Consider the following 21,124-nt stretch of genomic DNA (forward strand, 5'->3'; position numbering starts at 1 on the left):
TACCTCTCCCACCTCCCTGCTGTGAGCCTCCCACCAATGTCCTGCTGCCTCCCCTCTGTGCTGGGCTTCCTCTCCCGGGCATCTGTGCACAACAGATTAGAAATCATCAGCAAGCAGTTCCTGTCACAGATAGACATTAGCACAACCATGTGGGAATAACCTACCCACGTATGACGTATAGTTTTCCCCTGAAGCACCCTGCATGTCTCCTCTTGAGCATCTGGACAAGTGGTAGCTATGTCCATTGTTTTGGGTTCAGGGAACTCATCTTGCTCCGACTGCATACAGGCCTTCCTGGGCAAGCTTCCACCTCGAGCCTACTTTTGGAGGGCTATCTGGGGGAGCACATGGCCATCAGGAGTGACAGCATCACATAGCAATGACGTTAATGTTTGTAATGCTACTGATGTTTCCAGCTTCATTTTTAAGAAGCAATGACAGCTCCAACATCCCCAAATCACAGCATTTTCTGCTTTACCTTATCTATCTGTGCACACATGCAAATCCACAGAGACTTTGACATCAGTTTTTAACAGGGCACACAGTTTTCTGTCAAATAAAATGTCAGGATGTGATCTACCGTATTTCACTAGTGCTATTCTGCCATTTAATTTAATAACAGCTAAATATCAAGTGCTTGCTATTTTGATGCTGTGTTCCATCAGGTATTGAATTAGAAATAATGAGACAGGTCTAAATTTGTGATTCATGGTAAACTGTCTAAACTAATCTCAATCACACAGTGGCCAACATCTAGTGATAACTGATTTAACAGATGATCGTCTGTTTAGCTGTTCTATCCTCTCTCACAGAAATAGGAATGTTAATGAAGGACAAGTTCACTTAGACTTTAAAAGTATTTTCTGGACAATATAAATAAATTTATATTCACCACAAGAACCATTTTTTTCCTTTTCTGCTATTATAGACTCTTTCATTGACTTTGACTGGCATTTTGTATATACAACAAGCCTTTGCAGCTTCAGGTATACCGCTGAACTTCTGTGGTGATTAAAAAGTATCTCTGGTGTTTTCCATGTATATTTTTCAATTTACCATCAGCTCTAAATCCAGCAGGCTCCTCAACCCAAATTGCTCATTGGAGGAGCTCCTTGCACCTGCTGTAGCAACTACCTGATCCTAACAGGAGTCAGCCCACAGGAGTAAACAGTTGCTCAGTTAAAAAGGACTTTCCGGAAATTAACTTGGCAGAATTTTAAAAAATTAAAAGTATCTGCCCTAAAAGAAATCCTCTCTCTGTATCTTCACTCTGTGACTGAGTTTCAGTCTGCACCTTTTCTCTGCTGGACTCAAACCAATTATCCTCTGGTAGATTTAAAGACGCCATATACATATTCTGCTGGGTCAAATCTAGAAATTCTCAGTGAACTGTAATTCATCCATAAATAAAACCAGTTGCTTATTTTTCCTTCATATCTTTTATTAGTGACCATCAACAAAAAGTTGACTGAAATGTTATAAGTGATGACAGTAATATAAAGAGGCAGATTTTTCCAGGTATATTTTACTAAACTCCATTGCTTTTGAAAACAGGATAACTCAGAGATAATTAATTAATTCTTGAAGTCTGCCAGTCAATTTTGTCATTTTCTCACTAGTGTACCAGATTTAAATCTGCCAGGCCAGACAGCAACTGCATGATGCCTTCATGGCTGAGAATGATGGTGTGCTCCAGATCAAAAGAACTTTTACAAGAGAAAAAAAATAGATCACCTTCAAGTGCAGATAACAGGGTCTGGACAAAATTATCTGCTGTGGATAAAAGGTGGCTTTTGGAGCAGAAATTCACATCCAAGACAAAACAAGTTATATGGTCTCAAGACATATATTCACAAAAGTAAATAAGATTGCTTAATAGATGGTCTGTGACATGCTGCACCTTAGCGTGGAATGGCACAAACCCTGTACGGGTGGGGCTGCAGCGTACCCCCCAAAATGGGCTCTGTGTTGATCTTCGTCACCCCCTCAGGGAGCTGGAAGGTGAATGCCCGCAGCAGGTTGGCAAAGAAAATGAAGAGCTCGGTCCTTGCTAGATGCTCCCCCAAACACACACGGTGCCCTGCAGAAGGAAGAGGGAAGGACAGTGAGTAAATTACCCTGAACTTAAAAGCAATTGTACTCATCCTCACACAAAGCAAAGGTATTCTTGCTGAATCCAGAATTTCTTTAGGACTTAATGCAATCAGTAACACAAAACTTCATGTAATTCTTCCTTTAAAGAATCCTATCTGCAGCTATAGATAACTGTGCACCCCTTCTGCTCTGAGTTTCACTTCAATTACTTCAAAACCCTCATCTTCATTTGAGTGACAACTTTAAAGGAATTCGTTCAATCATGTAAATGAAGAATAAGGACTTGCTCTTCCTGGAAGATGTCATGCTCCAGTTTTGTATGCATAAAGCATCAGCACAGCTGCTTGCAAGTACTTTCCAAATGTACGTCTGGTGTTGAAATGTATGCCCCAAATCAACAACCATGATCCCATGACAAATGAATGCATTTGTCAGGACATCTCTGATTTTCCATGTTATTATTTGTTTAGCAGAACAAATGTTTAGAATTGGGTGGGGAAATGTTACTTAAAATAATCATGTTGATCTTATCACTGTTTTCCACAAAGAGGTTTGAAATAAATGACCAATAGGTTTTTTGATAGACATCTTAATTCTACAGAGCTAATCCAAACCATTAATGTTTGTGCTGTCAGTCCATTTACCTATTGAGAATGGTAAAAAGGCTTCTTGGCTCACAAAGTTTCCATCCTTATCCAAGAAGTGACCAGGGTTGAACTGTCGAGGTGTTTCCCACTGCTCTGGGTCATACAATGATGAAGCAATATTTGGAAGAACTATGGTGCCCTGAAAGGAGAAAACCACTAACAGTTCTGGCTGTCAGTCCTCCCCAGCAGTCAGAACCAGCTAGATGAGACCAGTGTCAGTTTGCTTTCAGAGTTCAGTTTTGGATGCTGGTAGGTTCATCTCCCCAGTAGGAACTGCAAGGAACATGACAGAATGTCAGTCCAAGCCTGGCAGTGGAAGTGGCCATGTCAACAGAAACTAACAACTTTATTTGTACTAAACCCATTTTCACTTCTAACATCAGAAGTTTCTGTGATTTAGTCTCTCTGATGAAAGCTAGTTGCAAACCTTCATGCTTTTCCCTGGATCTTTTAAAGGTGTTCTGCAAGCAAAAATTCAGTCAGAAATCTTTCAAATGTCTTATTAGTACAAATCAATCATGGTATCCTTCAGTATCCATCTCTAAGGTTTTGTCTTCATTGGTTTGTAGAAACCCTTGCTAAAATCCCCTCTTCCATCCACAGGTATCATTCACTACTGATAACCTGTCACTCAACTCAGCCTGGCAGATGGTTTCTTGTCCTTGTTCCCATTCATGCTATGACCCAGAGGTTTCCAACCCTGCTGCTGTTGAGGAGAAGACCCTGGCACAAATAGATTTGAATCTGCACCTTGCTCTACTGATGTAGGAAAGGCCTGTAGCAATTGAAAAACTGCATCTGTACCTTTTTGAGGGGAAAGCCGAGCAATGTAGTGTTCCTCACACACACTCTGGGCATGCCAACTGAGATAATATTGCTGAAGCGCTGAACCTCATGAATCACAGCGTTTGTGTAGGGCAGTTCTTTCCGATCCTCATAGCAGATTAGCTGGGAAGGACCCAGAACAGCATCCAGTTCCTTCTGCACTTTCTCTGTGGAGAAATATTCACCATTGCAGGTGGAAAAACGTATCAAGTATTTTCACTAATTCCATTTTCAAAGACATTTCCCATTTACAACTACAAGGACAGCAACAAAATTAATGTAAAAATGTAAGTAACTTTTATAAAGAAAATAAAAGTAGCACGGTGTTCCAACAACTTAAACATATGGGAGCTCTATTTCCCGGTCTGAAGTTATTGGACTGTAGATTAAGAAAAGACATTTGTGCTCAAAAGTTTAGAACTCAAAGAGTTGCCTTACCAACACTTAAATGCAAGAGATAACTGATTTATCTTTGTGTTCTCTTTTGGCTAGGTGCCTCGGGCCTCTACAACCACTTAGAACCACTAAGCTCATAGCTCTCTGAAATTTAAACCAGGTGAAACTGGGCCTTAAAAGCCTAATTCCTATTAAAAGGAAATGGTTCTTATGCAGGATGTCTGTTATGTGAAGCAATGCTGTCTAGAACAATGTCTGAACACCTTTTAAAAAATCTGGATCTGCTTCTTGGCACCTGCCTTTTGATCAAGAATAGCATGACTTAAATTACTTATTGCACAGGAGTGCTGGGAGCATGAACAAAAGTATAAAATTTGTTTTGTAAACTTTAAGAGAGGCAGTACACACATAATAAAAATGCCTTAGATTTTTAACAAATGATCTTGTCTTTTTCCAGGCCCTTTGAAGCAACACTACTATGCAGGGAAGCCCATTCTGCATTGATGAGTTTGTGCTCATTCACATCAAGCCTGCTCAGTGACTGCCAGCAGCCCTTCACAAAACTGTTAGGTAGACCCTGACAACAGATATTTAAGCACCATACAGAATTAAAATATATATCCAGAAAGATTGTTAAGTAAATTTCCTTCTATAAAAACTAGCTTGGAAAATCAAGCACAACTACTTCAGGATCCAGTATATCTTGAAGTGATCAGTCACTGCGTAAGTGTAAACATGCATCTCTGTTCCAGTAGTTCAGAGAACAAGGAGAGCCCAATCCAGTGATAAGGCAAAAGGCCAAACTTTTCCATATGGTACATAATGGAAGTGCGTAACATTGTCGTTGGGTGTCAACACAGGCAAAAGTATGAATGGGTTCAGAAAGAATCCACCAATTAAATGAGGACAGATACAGTGGTGTCAGTTCATTATGAGAGTCTAGATGCAATATATGACTCAAGAAGCCCAGGAAGGATCATTCTGCACACACCCTGCTTTCTGAAATATGTACAAGGTATTATATTTAGATAAATAAAATTATTTAGGTGAGTCAGCACTTTCATAACTTTAATTACATTAGGTGATAATAAACATGCAATAACACAAGATTAAGTAGACCCTTCTTGTCTGAAAGCTACAAGTTGAGCAATTTTTTCTTATCTTCATCTCTTTCCTCCGTTTGAAATACTGTTCTCCTCTGGGTATTTGCACATATTCTGCTATCTAACAATGAGATTTCTGTTATCCAGCATAAGAGATCATTCTTTCTTTGGTTTTCATTTAGTGCTCTATGAAAGTGATTGATGGTTATTTAAAAGCTAGACTTAAAAATAAACTTCTTAAGTATACATAGACATAACAAATTCTCCTCCCAACTGGAATAATTTCTGTTGCAAGAAACTCAATCACAGAGTTAATTTAATCACAGATTAAATAGACACCCTGATACCTTGGGATCATAAATGGACTGATGGACAAAAATAAAGTCAAAGTTGCCAACTGACCTTTAGGTGATTATCTTTACTACTTCTGTGACCTACAGAGCACAAAGAAGGGCAGGGCTCCCTGTAGCCCCCATCACTGATACTCAGCCAATACAAAGCAGAATTGAAGTCAGTTTCCAAAGAGTGACATCCCTACTATCACACGTCAGTTTCTGGTTAATTGTTTTCAGCCATCGGTTGGTTTGCGATTAAGACAGAACCCAACTCAGTTTCTTGAAGGACCATCAGCACCTCACAAGCAGCTGCAGCAGTGGCCACTGTTCCTTCAAGGATTATGCGTGCAAACCTTCTGGATTCCCAAACAGCAACTCCAGTCCTCTCACTCTACTGACTACCCTACCACAATCTTAATTTCCCCAAAGGCCTCAACCTCTTCATCTCAATCAGCTGCAACCTCCCATACATATGCATATTTCCCAAACTGTTACCTCTTCCCAGGAACTGCCTTATGCTTGTGACTGCTGTAAGAGCCTGTATACAGGTACTCTGGACCTACCAATGCTGCCCAGTGCAGATCTACCAGTACAAAAAGGTCCATGTGCTACTAGCCATATACCAGTATCTAGGAATAACCTCTGATCCATGAAAATGTTACGCCTTGACCGTTCTATTGCATCAGAGATATTTGTGATGTGCTTATCCACGCACCTTGGATGTCTGGATTTGCCACCATATAGAGCAGGCCCCAGTTCAAAGTAGTGCTTGTTGTCTCTGATCCACCCAAGAAAAGGTCATTTATAGAATAAACCATGTTGTCTTCATTGTATGTAGACCTGGGTTCATCTTTGGACTGCAAATGATATGAAAAAGTAGAGGTATATACATGAAAGTTAGAAAAACCAGGATAGGTTTAAATGTGATTTTATCACTGGTTCCAAGCTGCAATGTGTTCTGCCTATAGTACAATACAGAGAGACTGATAAAGAATATTAGACACCAAAAATTATTATCAATACAAAAAGCCAACATTTCACAAATGGACAAGTCATGTTTACTCCACTTTTAATCGTGAAGCTAAATCACCTGATCTCCACAGAAAAGGATTGTTGGCTTAATTGTGCAAATAGTGGTACATTTAGAATGTTTCATAAGTAAATGTTCCTCTGAAGATGTGTACCAGCATGTCATTCTTCATGCCTCAAGTCATATTCCATCAGTTAGTTTTTCTACCAAGCAATACAGTGACCAGGTAACAAACACTGGGCTGCCAAAAGTTCTTAACCTGTGGTATTCAGTTTTCTTCACTACAAGGCCACAACGACTCATGTACAGCTGCTCTGGGGTTTTACAGTTTTCAGTGAGAAGTGTGAGGACATGTATGTATATGCTGAAACCATGAAAAAATATTGTTATGGTTTGGGGGAATTCATTGTCTAAATTTAAGGAGGTTGTGCTCAGGGATCTTGAACCTTTCCTTTGCCAGTCGAGCAATTGGAAAGAGGGAAGGATGTTTTTCCCTTTTGTAATATCATCTAATCTTTTTATATTGCCCCTGTGTATCTATTACAGGCAGTTCAATTTTTTTAATAAACAAACTTGGATGATTTCCACCCAGCAGAGTCCCAGAAGAGCTCACTGAAAAATTTCTGGTCCACTGATGTTCAATTCTCATAAATCTTAGAACAGCAGTGAAAGACTTTAGAAGCAGTTAAATGCTTTGGAAGACCAGATGTGTTAATATTGTGTCAGTATCAAAAAATTTAAAACAGGAGGATCCAAGGAACTAGAGGCCAGATAAGATGACATCCACCCTGGACCTAAAAATAAAGCAGTTGATATGGAAATCAATTAATAAAGAATTACCAGCTAGAAATACAAATTAATGTAATTTATTATGATATAGAAAACTGATCTTGGCAAGGAGATCTGATTTGATTCTTTGATTACCATCTTAGACAATAATGACAATTTCATAGTTACAATATACTTGGAATTCCACAAGATAGGTGCTTTTGCTCCCCACAATAATAAAAAAAAAATCAAGCACTATGAAGTATTCATAAGATACTTGCTAAAAGACTAAAGAGCTGGCCAACAAAAAGAGCTAACAGACATTTTTCCCTGGGTGCATGTCTCTGTAGTGTGATCGAGCACAGCAGGAGAGCCAACTCAGGGAGTACACAAGCCAGGCAGCAGTCCAGGACGGCATACCCATTTTGGCTGTGCCGTCACCCTGATGAGGGTGCAGTGCTCTCCGTTGCTGCAACCAGCACATGACCACGGCAGAAGGAGCACCGGTTGTCCTGGCAGGGCAGCACTGCCACCCAGGAGCAGCAGTTACTACCCACTTCTCCAGGGCTGCAAGAATAGACAGCCCCAACCCTATATATCTTGTTTGGCTCTCTGAGCCACTCCTGCCTTGTCATCCCCCAGTATCACCAGTCTCATCTTGTCACTTCTTCCCCCTTCTCCTTTTTCTTCCTATCACCAGACAGAACAGGAGGAGGAATATGGCCTACTGCAGTGTAGAAGAGGAGAAAGAAAGAGTGATTAAGTGGAGGTAGGAGGAGTCACAGAGGGAAGGGCAGCTGCTAGCCCAGGGGGTACGGAGGGGATCCAGTTCCCAAGAGATTCAGACAAAGTGATCCTGGTAAGGTCTAGGAAAAGGAGAGATACGTGTCCCCGCTCACAGCTTATGCAAGCCTCCTACAGCCTTTCAAAACCCTGCTGATTCCCACTTACCTCTACTATGCGTGCCTGCTCAAAATGCCGTTATTTGTCCCAGTTGCCTTTGCTTGAAACTTCACTGACCCTGGCACTCTCCTCTTCTCCAGCCTTGTCTGAAACTCCACTGACTCCTGATTATTGCCCTACAAAATGCTCTCAAAATCCAAACCCTTACCAGCCAAATATCCTATCCAGAACATCCCATTCTTTCTCCCCAAAACCTTCCCAGTTCTCTTGTGGTCCACTTAGAAATTCAGTATTCTTTCCTGGAAGTGTTTTGTATCTTGGAATAATTTTGTAACTTGTGTCAATGAGAAAAAATGCAGTGTATTAACCTGCCCTTTAATGAAAGGATTGCAAGGTGCTGTGACGTATCAACAATTAGAAAGGATTTAGCAAGTCCCTGGTTACTGGAATCACATTAGGATGTCTATGAAAGGTAAGAGATTGTGATAGAAGGGCTCGGAGAGGATGGTTTAACGGTCCTGTTCACCTTATTCCCCATGAATGTATGATCAGGTAGAACAAATACTTACTCTTTCAATGTGAGCCAGGTAAAAGTCAATGAAATCCTGCAGTTCATCTGGTATCCCACGCTCTGTGTGCATTCTGATCTCTCTCCTTGTAAAAGAGCTCAGGACATCATAGCAAGACAATGCCTTCTTATGAGGACCAGGGAGACGGCACATCAGCCAGGGGAAGATTTCATAGAGCTGTGGGAGTCACACACAGGAGATACCACAAAGTCTCTATCGCTAGCAAATGCATTTTAGATCTACTAAAAAGAGAAGGTGATATTCATGTTAGCATGTGGTTTTAGCAGCATTACTAAAATACTCTGACAAAGACTATGCTTATGTTTTCAAGTTGTGAAACAGTATACTATATAATTTCTAGCTGTGTTCATGGTAAGATTCAGAGTTACACATGCTTTCAGCTCATTCACAATTAGAATGATTATAATTAGAACGAAATGTATTAATTTATTCAATTATTCAATTCCTGTAGTCAATGACAATGAACTGGATTCAGGCATTTAAAAAGTGAGATCCTCCTGCCCTCCAGTGGAGAATACCGGGAAGGAAGAAGGAAAGCCGTTGCAAATTGTCCTCACCAGGACGTGCAAAAGCAGTTGATCCAAGCCAAAGCAAGGGCCGGCTACCAGCGGCTGGTGTACAAACTCGGTAATCGCACAAAACACTTTCTACTAAAAGAGCTCTCAAGGGTCGTCAATAAAACTTGAAACATCTGAAACACAGAAATGTTGAGAAACAGCTACCTGATATTTTTGAGTGCTGTCTTCTAGAAAAAGAAGAAGGAGTTAGCTGACACAACCAGATTAATTTTATCCTTCTCTCTTAGGGAAAATCTGGTCTATGAATAGTTGCTTTTTACCTATTCTGATAGCTAGAAAGTTCATTCTGATTTTCAGCCTATATTTATACCTGGGGAAGTTGTATACATTGTTCTTGTACTTGCAGTGTATTTTCTCTTAATAGTTCTTTTCCTGCTTGAAACATAATCCCATGATTTATTTATCAGCAGAAGTTTTATCTTTTCTCAGTCTTCATTTTGCTGAGTTATTCTCATACTCTTCTAATTATACTGCAGAAAGCATGTTATTAGGTGTTCAGTGGAGTCTGGCTGAATTAGATAGACTATACTTCTGTCTTTTTGGGAACTCAATTTTATTGTCAGACATCCAATTACCAATTAATCATTGCCTTATCACAGAAAGGTAGTAGTCCAGCTCTTCGTAAATTCACACAGAACTTCATATCCTTTTTGTTTAGTTCCATCTCTGGTATTTTTTTTCTTTCAAAATCGGTTCAGAAGCCTTACATACAACTGTGGTCTGACTAATCATATATGGTTGCCCAGATTACATGCATTCCTACTCTCAAATGCATTCACTTTCCAGCTACTATGGCACCTTAACTATAAGTGGAATTTAACTCTCAACATCCAAGACAGGAACTGAGTCCATCCACCTTCCTGGCTACCAGTCCTGCCAAAACTCCTCCTCCATTTCTGGAGGGGCCTAGTCCACAGGGTTCTCCTATCCAGTGCCTGACAGCATGGAATCCAGTTAAGAAATGGGGGTGTGGATGCAGCAATGTCCACTTTTTACATAATAGGAAAGTATTTCCTATTTTGCATCCAGGAAGTGGGAAGATTGCAGCCCTCCCTCTGGAATGGTTTGAACCCTTGTTCTTATTTCCCAGAACAGCATCTTATTCATTGAACTAAAGAAAAGCTAGGATAGGAAGGAGAGAAGAAAAGGAGGTATAATATTCTCTATCCCAAAAGCAGGTCTTGCCTGCCACCACTACACACAACTTACAGGACCGAAGCTAGGCTAAACAAAAGGGAACCTGATCATAACTCAGTAAGAGAATGCTCCATGGGATATGGGGCAGAAATCTATCTATTACAGGGATTACTTATGTATTTTACATTAAGAAGCTACTGCATAAGATGTACGGGACAACTTTAGAAGTGAAACCAGAACTCCCAGGCAACTTAGAATACACTTTTGTGCAAAGCAGGCCTCTTCTAGTGTCAGAGAAGTCCTCGACTCTCAGAAGAGCGCTGATTGTTTTGATTGCCAAGCTTACAGGAATATTTGCTGGCTTAGCATTTCCTATGTTTTGCTGCCTGCCTCTAGAACTGCTCCTCACTCAGGGTGAAGGAGGGGAATTTCACTGGGAAGTCTCAAAGTCTCCACTTCTTATAGAGGAAATGGAGATAAGTAGCCACAGGCAAAACACTTAGGTATTTGAATCATTCTTCTCTCTGTTGACTGTATATAAAACAGTGTCTAAACTTGGCAAGTGAATCACACTTTTAGACCTGACATTTAGTATGCCCAAGGCAGGAATCTGTTGTGCATGGGGGTTCAGAAACCAAGTAACAAACAGGACCCAGGAGCAGTCCATCAGCTTGTGCCTTGCTGCAAAGATTTAGGCACAAACAACCTTATCACAGTACTCAAACATAGGACAATGAACACAAATGACCAAGGCTGGTATGTAGAGCTTTACCGTCATACTTTGAGACAGTGCATTGCCCAGTAAAGCTGCATGAGACATCCCTCACCCATTCAAAAACTTTTGCCTAACAGCTACTTCTTGAATCTGTATTTCCGACTTTCTGTCTTATTCAGAAAAAGACAACAAATCGTTTACTTACATGATGAATAAAGCTGCCTCCAAATTTGAATATATGCTCTGTGGCTGTAATCAGTTCATGGAAGGTTTCATCCTCTCTGGAGAAGCGATGTCCAAAAACAACAGCGCAAATTACATTTGAGACGGAATGAACGAGAGGGAAAGAAGGATCCAGGGGTTTCCCTGTAACCATAATAATAAATGTCACTGTTAATGTTTCCTATTCTGCTTTAGTGAAATGAGAGAATATTATAGGTTACCCAAAGGACTTTCAAGAGAGCATTGCATTTCACAGAGAAGCAGCAATCTTCCTACAAAATTGTAGTTTCAAACTGATTCTTCACAACTATGGTGCAATCCCATAATCCCAGGAATGTGTGGCACCCTAAAGAAATGCCAGATGTATAAAATATTTTGTAATATGATAGAGCAAACTTAGAGGTAAGCAAACTCAACATAAGTCTCAAGCACAGGAATGATTGAAAACACTGTGGTCAAAGGAAATCTGAGGGGACAGCCATAAGAAGAGAGGCAGCCTTACTCAGCAAGAACAGAAATACTACTATATTTTGTCTGACCATGCTAGAGATGTACAATCCCCAGTAAGATAAAATGTTGTAAACTCCTTTCAACCAATTGTGTCAAGAAAATAATAGCTAATTTTAAAGCAATTACTTCAAAAACTAATCTCAAAAAACCCTATTTTGTGACTCCAGAATAAATTACTATAAACAACTATATTTATGTACATACTGATGCAACTGTCCAACACTCAATGCACAATTCTGATTAACAACTTATTGTTCTGGGCTTTTCTTTCCTGCACATGTGGTCACATCTCAATCTCTCCTAGTTCTTAAACCATGGGATTGGGCTAGATTTAATTACTTTTGATACAATGCTAGCTACAGCATGTCCTGATTTACTGTGCCTTTGCATAATGATCAGTATTGGGAAATCCAGCTCACATGCTCCTAACTGGGTTGATCATGATAAAAAGTTGTAGTGAAGACAAGAGTCTAGTCACTGCTTTACAGAGCACATGCAAATAGCATTACAAGACTTAATTCATCAGCATTGATACTGTGTCTTTATGCAATCTTTATGCACCAGCACCATACATGAGCCAGCATGCTCATGTGCCCTTGAGACAAAGGTGGCCAACATCATCCTGGGCTGCATTAAGAAAGGCATTGCTGGCAGGTCAAGGGAGGTGGTCCTTCCCCTCCAATCAACATTGGTGAGACCCATCTGGAGTGCTGGGTCCAGTTGTGGGTGTACAAGAGAGACATCAATATATGAGAACAAGTTGAGCAAAAGGCCACAGGGACAATTAAAGGACTGGAGCATCTTATGTAAGACAGGCTCTGAGAGCTGGAACTGCTTAGTCTGGACAAGAGAAGGCTCAGGGAAGTATCTTAAATGTGTATAAACACCCGATGGAGGAAAATAAAGAACATGAAGCTTAGATTTTTCTCAGTGGTATCAAGTGAGGCAATGGGCAAAAATTGAAATACATTAAATTTTGCCTAAACATAAGCAGCTTTTTTACTGTAGGGCTGATTGAACAGGTTACCCAGAAAGGTGGTGAAGTCTCCATTCTTGCAGATATTTAAAACCTAACTGGACTCAGCCCTAAGAAACCTGCTCCAATTGACCCTTCTTTGAGAAGGGGTTAGACTAGACCATCTTCAGAGCTCCCTTTCCTCTTTAAGCATTCTATGATATAAATAGTAAATAAGCTCCACTTTTGCTTCCCAATTTTAGTATTTTTGTAAATAACTTTGAACAAGAATAATCTCCCACTGGGTTTGAAAACATAGGACTGGTGTCTTTGCATTTTCAGTCCATTCCACATAGAGACTGTAAGACCTTGCACACTCTCTTGCAGAACAAAAGCTGCCCTTGATTTCAGAGCAGGACAGAGCAGTTCATACATTAAAGACATCAGACTAATGACAAAAATAAATCAGTATTTATTGCAGAGATACCTTTCATACTTGCAAAGAAGTCTACCAGGTAGTGGGCCTCTTCTTGAACTCGATGCTCCAGACCTCTTTTCCCCAGCCCAAGGTTGCGTAGAGTCCTCAGGGCAAACCTTCTCTGCTGCTTCCAGGTGTGACCAGTTGCCAACATAATCCCTGCATCCATTCAAGGAAGAGCTCTTTAGCATGCTAATATTTATTATAGACAAAGACTACATTAAGAGAGTTACTAAACCACATAATATAATGAAACTATTGCATCGCCTATGAACACAAAGACACAAAGGAACAGCTGTGGCATGTAAGCATGTGGGCGGGACTAAAATGGACAAATTCAACTGGGTAATAAGATGACCTGCAGGATTAAGCTTGATCCAAGACAACCAGTTATCTCAGAAAGTTTGACAGCTGCTTCTCTAGGCATTCTCTGAATGCTTGCCTCCCCCTCTCTTCTATGCTTGGAGCTCACCTGACCAGGGTAATGATTCTCATGAAGGGAAAAGGGGAAAGAGTTCTGATTGTCCACAGTCAGGGAGAAAAGTTCCTGTCCACAGGGCAGAAAAGTTCAGTACTTGGGCTTTATGAAAAATATCTTCAGAAGAAACAAACATCATATACTAACAGGCTTTTTTTTTTTTTCAGTATAAGAATCACCAAAGACTGAAACAAATTCAAATTAGAAATATTTGGGGAATTAGGTTTCCTTAAAAAAGTCAAAGTCCCAAATAAAATAAAGGCAATTTCATAATGAATGTGTTCATGAAAATCAGGAGTTTGGGAATTTCCAGTATAAGTATGAAACCCACAGCAAGGTTGAAACAGAAGTGCAGTAAACATCTAGATGCAACTGAGAGAGTAAGAAAATATTCACAAAAGGAAGGGAATGGGAAGAAGATCCCACCACCAAGCTCACTCTTCAATTGAAAATGTAATGGTAGGAGGCAGCAAGTACAGGACAAGGAAGCGTGCTGTTTCCCGTTCTTCTTCCACTTCTCTGTGGCACAATCTACCACTGCCTCATCTCATCACCTCTGAATCTGCTTCAGTGAATATTTCACACAGGGCATTATGAATCGCTTTTCTTTTGCTGGTCTTTTCCTCCTACTACAATCCAAAGGCTATTTTGCCCCTCCCTACTTTGCAGTTCACCTGGCAGTCATTCCTCATAGACAAACCCTGCTACTGTGGGACCTTTGGAAGTGGTTACAAGCTACAAAAGAGCTGCACTTTCTCAAGACAATATTTATGGCAAGAAAATCTTACCTTTTCCTTTGGCCATTGCTCTGAAGAAAGGAGACACTAGCCTCCCAGAAACATCTTCAGGGTGCATGGTCATACCATCCTTAACCGCTTGAAATCCATTCAGTACAATCACTGGGGCCCATCCAAACCATAAGGTGAATATGTTGCCATGAATTTTTGCCAGCTATAGATGGGAGAGAAGCCAGGAAAGCACAGATGAAATCCCACATGCTGCAGAGTATGAACCTGTTTTTACACTGATTACAGGACCAGCCCTAAGGTGGAATGATGTTCTCCGTCTTTCTCACAAGATTACAATTATCTGTGAGAAAGCATGAATGTCTTTTCCAGCATTCACTGTTGGAAAAAACTGAATATTCCAGCTTTTCAGAGCCGCAGATCTATGCCAAGAAACATTAGGTAACTTTTATTGCTGTATATAAGCCAAGGCTCAGTTCACAATGATTCACGTGATAAAGGGTGTCTGCATGAATTTATTTCAAGAGGGTTTCTATCATTTGTACTGGTAAAGTGGTGCAAAGGGAACACATAAATGTCAGAGGGTAACTAGCTTGTAGAGACTGGACCAGTTACTTTCTTCTTTCCCCCCACCCCATTGCATATTTAGGTACTTGAGTAAGACCATTCTGTCTCACAGCGTCCTTACTTCCTGCCTGAACCTGCTGTTTGGTCAGAATAACTGGCATGCCTCATCCAAATTGCAGTGACAGAAGCCACTGGAGTTGTCTACCGAGAATCCTCAAAGCACTGCAAGAACCAACAGAATGAAATAGAGATGGCTTTGTGCACAGAAGTACTCCTCAAAATAAAGGTTTGTGGGGTTTTTTTAGATTCTGTCAATACAAACAAGCATATGCACACATAGTGCATCTTAAGTATCTATTTACTGCTCAAGCTGGAGAGTGCCAGTGCTCAGAAAGCTAAAAGTCCATGCTGTGAAAGTATTTTTTTAAAATAGTATTTCTATTCCCTTACTGAAAATCCGATATGTTATCCTTGAAGATATTTAATCCTAAATGATATGAATTTTCACATGAATTCATCAAATTCCGTGTTAAAAGGTGACAAGTTTAAGCATCAGAATGATTTTCACACATTCAGAACTTCCGATACCAGTTTTCTTAGCTTGGCAAACTACTTTATGCTGCAATAACTTTTTCTTATTTTGCCAACCAAACCAGCAGTTCTGAACCAAATCAAGTGCAATATCACAGCGGCTAGTTAACAATCACAGTATGTTACCAATGTAGTTTTGGGAGAGGATGTTTTCACATAGCAAACAATATGAGAAATGGGAAATTACAAAGACTTTTAAACAATTAGGAGTATCTGAAAATAAATACCTTCATGAGGAGATCACGATTAAACTGAAAGTTCAGCTGTATCAAGGTCCCAAAAATTGGGAGAGGGATTGGTCCAGGAGGAAGTCGTCTCCGTACTCGTTGCAACTTAAAAAACTGCATAATTAAAAGAAATACAGCCAAGGCTATAAGAACTTGACTTATTGTCAACATTTTAACAGCTGCTTTTACCAGCTTGTCGTTATTGAAAATAGTCTATTGAAGCTATTAAGGCTGGTTGCTCAACAAGTTTTTTTCATAAGAGCTTAGATTTCATATAATAACTGTTCTCCACCCCTAACCCTCCCTCTTTATTATCAGCCACTCCCTTTTTGTCCCACTCATTACATTCCCGTGCTCAAGAATATTTAAGAGATGCAGACCCTTCTCCCTCCTCTCATTCAGATTATATTTACCAAATATGGATCACAGGATTTGCAGGAACGGTGTCTTAAAAGACTAGGGCCAAGATTTTCCGACATATCCACACGTTAAGTTTTCCATCTAATTTTCTGAAACAATTGTGGATGGTATGTGCTCCTACAAATACTTCATGAATGCTTTTAGAAAAGCAATAGCCATACATACAAATTAAGCATGCAAATGTAAGTGGATATTAAATCTCAGAGTTTTTAACATGTTTTGTATATATTCCATATATACATATATCCAGTAATGGCAAGGCTGATAAAAGTTAAAAGCCCACATTTATCTTAAGATAGATATACGAGTATCGAATGTTTAGTACAAAAAGCAAAATTTGTTAGGCTTTCACATTTAATTGAAAACATAACTGGTTTACTTTATAACCTCACTTTCTTTTTTTTCTAACCTATTTGCAATAGCTAACTTCACTGAGGGATTTGCCTGCTTTTGAATTTCCCCTTTCGATCTTGACATAAAGGTGGATACCCTAAAGGATATTTTGAGCAATCATCAGAAAGCTTACCAGATAAATAAAGCATATGCATCTAGAAAGTACATCTATTATGAAACACACAGATTTAAAACCAAACCAAACCAAAACCAAACCCAACCAAACAAAAAAAAAAAAATGGGAAAAACCCACTAGGAGTCTTGATCTACAACCAGAACTAAGGGCCCCAGCAAGAACTAGTCATGACATGCGTGCGCCATACTTGGTAACTTGAGAATAAAAGCAGTCTGTAGCCAAGGCTCTTTGCCAAGCCTCAACACACGCAGAAAGTATAAATCTACCATCAGGGGAGTTCACGTGCCTACAATCAGACCACGAAAACCATGTGAGAGGGATTCTGGGCACCACATAACAATGACAGTTACAGCCCTGTGTTACAGATCTAGATTGAAATGCTAAAACGGGTGAATAAATGCTTCCCTGTGAAAAACACTCATCCTCTGAAAGCAAAACGCTCATGAAAGAAATACGTTTTCACTAATCTTCTGAAAACCTGCCAAGACACCTTGTGCCTCAGCTTGCTTCTTTCAAGCGTCCTGTCTTCAGGACAGAAACTGTTTCACAGGATTTGCGGCTCTGGGACATGAAACACATTTATCCACAAAGAACGGCCTGGAGTTTGCGAGCCCACAGTTTCCAGACCTCCACGTCAATTAGCCTCCAACCACTGCACTTCGTTACTGCTAAAGCATAACTGATTAATGTGTAATATCCAAGAAACGGCCATTTCTCTGTTTCCACAAAAGCTTTGTTTGTTTAGAATAAAAAGCTTATATTTCAAGGCATTCGTTTCTAATTTAGTTCTCCACTCCAACAGGGAAAAAAAATTTCTCTTTAAAGAGAAATTCTGATTAGTAGTTTTATCTGCCCTGTATCCACTGTAATTTTACAAAATTTACTTAAAATTCACCAATTGATCAGAATTTTTCAGTTGGCATCAATGTAGTACCTTGGCCTTTTAGATATTCAAAGATTTTTCCATCTAAATGACTTTCCTCAACAGGAAAAGCCATTTTTGCCCAGTGACTTTTCCCATGGGGAAGTGAAGAAGTTAAGGCCAGGGCCTTCACCGACACAAGGGCTGCAGCCTCGCAGCTGGACCTTTATTTCTTTCTTAGCCTTGCAGATTTGAGTTTTTACATTATCAATTATTTCTCACAAATCCAAGTATTAAAATACCATTGGTCCCTTTAACCCCTTGTCAGATTAATCCACATCCTTTGTCATAGTCTTAACACCAGCCTGAAGCTCCTCCTTCCTTATTATTTTGCCATCGTTTCTGCTAAAAAGTTCCTCAGATATGGGGTTCCATGTCTCCTTTTATGCTCTGGCCACTTCAGGAGGCTTTAAAACCTATTTCCAGGTGGTGTTTTCCTGATGGAGGGAGAAGATTTCCTGTCTTTTCCAGACTTTGGCCCTCTGCTTCCCTCCATGATGCCGAGGCCCTGCCCTGGCAGCAGTCATGTCCTCCTTCCCCATCTAAAATGGGGGCACACCACAGGGGCAGGAACAGAGAGGAAAAAATAAAAGGGCAAGAAATAGAGCTGAACAGAAAGCAGATCAGCACTGGCAGTCACCACCATGCTGGAGAAGGGATATGCATGAGGTGGCACTCACAGCGCCAGCTCTCCTCCATCCTGTGTGGGGCAGCCATTATGGGAAGCTGCTCTGTAAGGAGGTTGCATGGTTCCTTCTGAAGAGCTTCGTGACACAGTTGCGTAAACCATTCCCCTGCAAGCCAGCAGCCTGCTTTCCCCTCAGGTTGTCTCCAGGCACCAGTCCAGGTGCTTTTTTCCCAGATCTTTCTGCAACATTTGCCTGTGACATCTCAGTTGCCCTCCCTGCTGCCCACTCAAGATGGCGGCCACAGCCTTCCTTCCAGGCTGGCCAGCTCCTAAAATGGCTTCCCCACCACAGTATGAGGCAGCCACTGGCATCACATCACCAGGCCCCTCTGCCTTCCTCCTTCACATTGGTCAAAGACCAGATTTCTCTCTGGACTCAGCTGGACTTTCCCTGTATCTCCTATTTTCCCAGCATCACCTCCCTTTTCCTGAGGAACCACAGTAAATTCCCATCTTTCCCTCCACCAGGTAACAATCTAGGTCTTAAATAAAACACATATGTTTTAACATTATATTTCTATGGCAGGAAACAAAGATTCAGTTTAAATTCCCATATCGATCTTAGATCTCCAGTTTCTCCAGGGCTATCTTTGTTTCTGCCAGATTTTCAGGTGTGAAACTCTGAAATATTGGTGACCACTTAATTTTCCCCAGATATTTCTCTAGATGGCACAGCTCCTTGGACTATATATATTAAGCACAATAACTCATCCCCAGTGATGATTTTTAAGTAGTAAACTTTTATCAAGCCTTTTAGCACAATCCAGACATTGCAGCACGCAGCCGAAACCCTCCCAACGTGACGGATTTTTGATGAAGCAACAGCTGCAGAGGCTTGATCTAACACCAGGGACGTGGAAGATCCTGGGAGCATGGGTTGAGATTCAGGAAGCCCAAGAAACAAGAGAAACAAGTATTGATTGATTTTTATTTCACGTAGAGAAACGGGGATTACGTTCTCCAAAACTAAACACATTTTCACAACAAAATGACTGCACTGGACAGGGCTACCAGCAATGACCTACCAGAGAGAGTATGGGAGAAGCTGGCACTTACCTGCTTGGTCTTTTTTTCTTAAGCTTTCTGGCAACCACTCCTTTTTCAAAATGGTATTTTCTTACTGCTGTTAGTGACAATAAAGCCTCAGGCTGCTTTCTTCAACAATGATGTTATTCCCCTGTATCTTCTGCTTGTGGAGAGGAAGTGGCTGCAATCCATACTGTCATTATCAGCTTTTTATCTTAATGCATACAAAGCAATGCTGTTAGGGAATGTAACCATGGCTACTCTGCATGTAATTTAAGAAACTGTATAGAATAGGGAAAGACAAACAACTGTATAGTGTAGGAAAGGGAGTAAAGCCAGAAAGAGGATACAAGAGAGAATCAGAAAGAAGATGGAAGACACTAGCATGAGGAACATCTACCAAATATATAAGACATGGGAGTGAGGTGAGATGAGAAGAATAGGTGGAGAGATTTCATAGAGGAAAGCATAAAAGGAACAGCAGACAGCACAGGCCTAGAAAATATCCAAAGAAAAACTTGGACATGGAGGACATGAGAACTTGGACATGGAGAAAGAAAATGAATGGAGGAATGTGCAGGGGAGTTGAAAACACAGGTGTGAAAAAGCACATTAAATAACAAGGGGATGAACCAGTAAGCAGCTACATTAGGAGACAGGAGAGGGTAAAGACATGTTCTTCCTCTCTTAAGAGTCTTTTTGTGCATCAGTCAGAGTTGAGCTGTCTACTGAGTCCAAAGAAATTGGCTAGAGTTCCCTCTGAAGGCAAACAGTAAAGAGATCTCACTAGTGTATGGTCCAATTTCATATGTTTTTGGGAATTATCACAAGGTACTTCAGCCCTTCCTGGATTCACTACAGCATATACAAAGTGTGCATGGTCCTCTGAAAACCAGCCTTTGTGGAAAAGAGTGAAACCAAATGCAGCCAAACTGGGAGAAAAAATTGAAAGCAGGAAGGCAGACCAAGCAAGAGAACACCTGAAGTGGATTTTGAAGATGAGATAGAAGCAAGGAAAGGAGAGCAGAGTGATCTGTGGGGAATAGGATGGCCAGTACTTTCTCATATGTCTGCTCCACACCAGTCCTGCACCTTTTTTTCGCTTGGTGGGGAGAAAAGTGGAGTGTGTAGTCACCTTAAGCTGTTAGTCCCTCTCTGCTCTGTACACTTCTACAAATAACATCAGGTCCTGAAAGCAGAAAGACCGAGCCACCATGGTTTTTGTGGTAAGTTCAGTTGGCTGCTCTCTCCTTCAGCAGGCATCAGAAAACACAAGGGAAGTGGCACTGAAAGGGGTTGCCCCAGGAAAACCAAGATTGTAGTTTAGATTATTTCTTTCCTGGCTTCGTCTTTTAGCCCTAGAAAAGAGATGAAGAGAGCTGGAATAGTAGTATTTCAGACTCTCCACCCCAAGGAGGCATTTCATCCTCTCCTTTCTAAAAGGGGAGCAGAGCTTCCTTTGGAGCCACTACACACAGTTTGCACAGCAAGCACATTCAAAGCTGCATTTCATGCTCTGAAATGTTTGCATTTAATCTGGCATGTAGTTTTCCCTAGAAAGTATGAACAGACACCATGGATTATGTAAGAGTATGCAGGTATGTTTTTACCTCATATTAGGTGACCCTGCAAGATTACATTTCA

The 21,124-nt window shown here is 40.6% G+C and overlaps 1 protein-coding gene across 3 annotated transcripts; it reads right to left on the reverse strand.

The window, feature by feature from the left end:
* Positions 1-1,443: 1,443 nt before the first annotated feature.
* LOC129209987 (cytochrome P450 2J4-like) lies at positions 1,444-19,657 on the reverse strand. 3 transcript variants are annotated; one of them, XM_054835369.1, is made up of 10 exons: positions 19,511-19,657; positions 15,896-16,009; positions 14,553-14,715; positions 13,296-13,445; positions 11,327-11,487; positions 8,671-8,847; positions 6,116-6,257; positions 3,546-3,733; positions 2,739-2,880; positions 1,444-2,080 (listed from the first exon to the last, which is right to left on the reverse strand). In XM_054835369.1, exons 2-10 carry the CDS (start codon positions 15,899-15,901, stop codon positions 1,902-1,904), a joined length of 1,308 nt encoding a protein of 435 aa, XP_054691344.1. In that variant the 5' UTR covers positions 15,902-16,009; positions 19,511-19,657; the 3' UTR covers positions 1,444-1,901. The 3 variants fall into 3 exon arrangements, with proteins under 3 accessions (XP_054691344.1, XP_054691345.1, XP_054691343.1); XM_054835370.1 differs by lacking the exon at positions 19,511-19,657 and adding an exon at positions 18,447-18,512; XM_054835368.1 differs by lacking the exon at positions 19,511-19,657 and having other exon boundaries at positions 15,896-16,066.
* Positions 19,658-21,124: the final 1,467 nt, after the last annotated feature.

This window comes from Grus americana, chromosome 9 (genome assembly GCF_028858705.1).
Source record: "Grus americana isolate bGruAme1 chromosome 9, bGruAme1.mat, whole genome shotgun sequence".
NCBI classification, from domain to species: Eukaryota; Metazoa; Chordata; class Aves; order Gruiformes; family Gruidae; genus Grus; species Grus americana.

Coding starts and splice junctions, on each gene's coding strand:
- LOC129209987 (XM_054835368.1), bottom strand. CDS start 16,066: ATGTTGACAATAAGTCAAGTTCTTATAGCCTTGGCTGTATTTCTTTTA. Junction 3,734..6,115: donor GGCAAATCCAGACATCCAAG/GTGCGTGGATAA, acceptor ATTTCTCCACAG/AGAAAGTGCAGAAGGAACTG. Junction 2,081..2,738: donor CTTTTTACCATTCTCAATAG/GTAAATGGACTG, acceptor TTCCTTCTGCAG/GGCACCGTGTGTGTTTGGGG.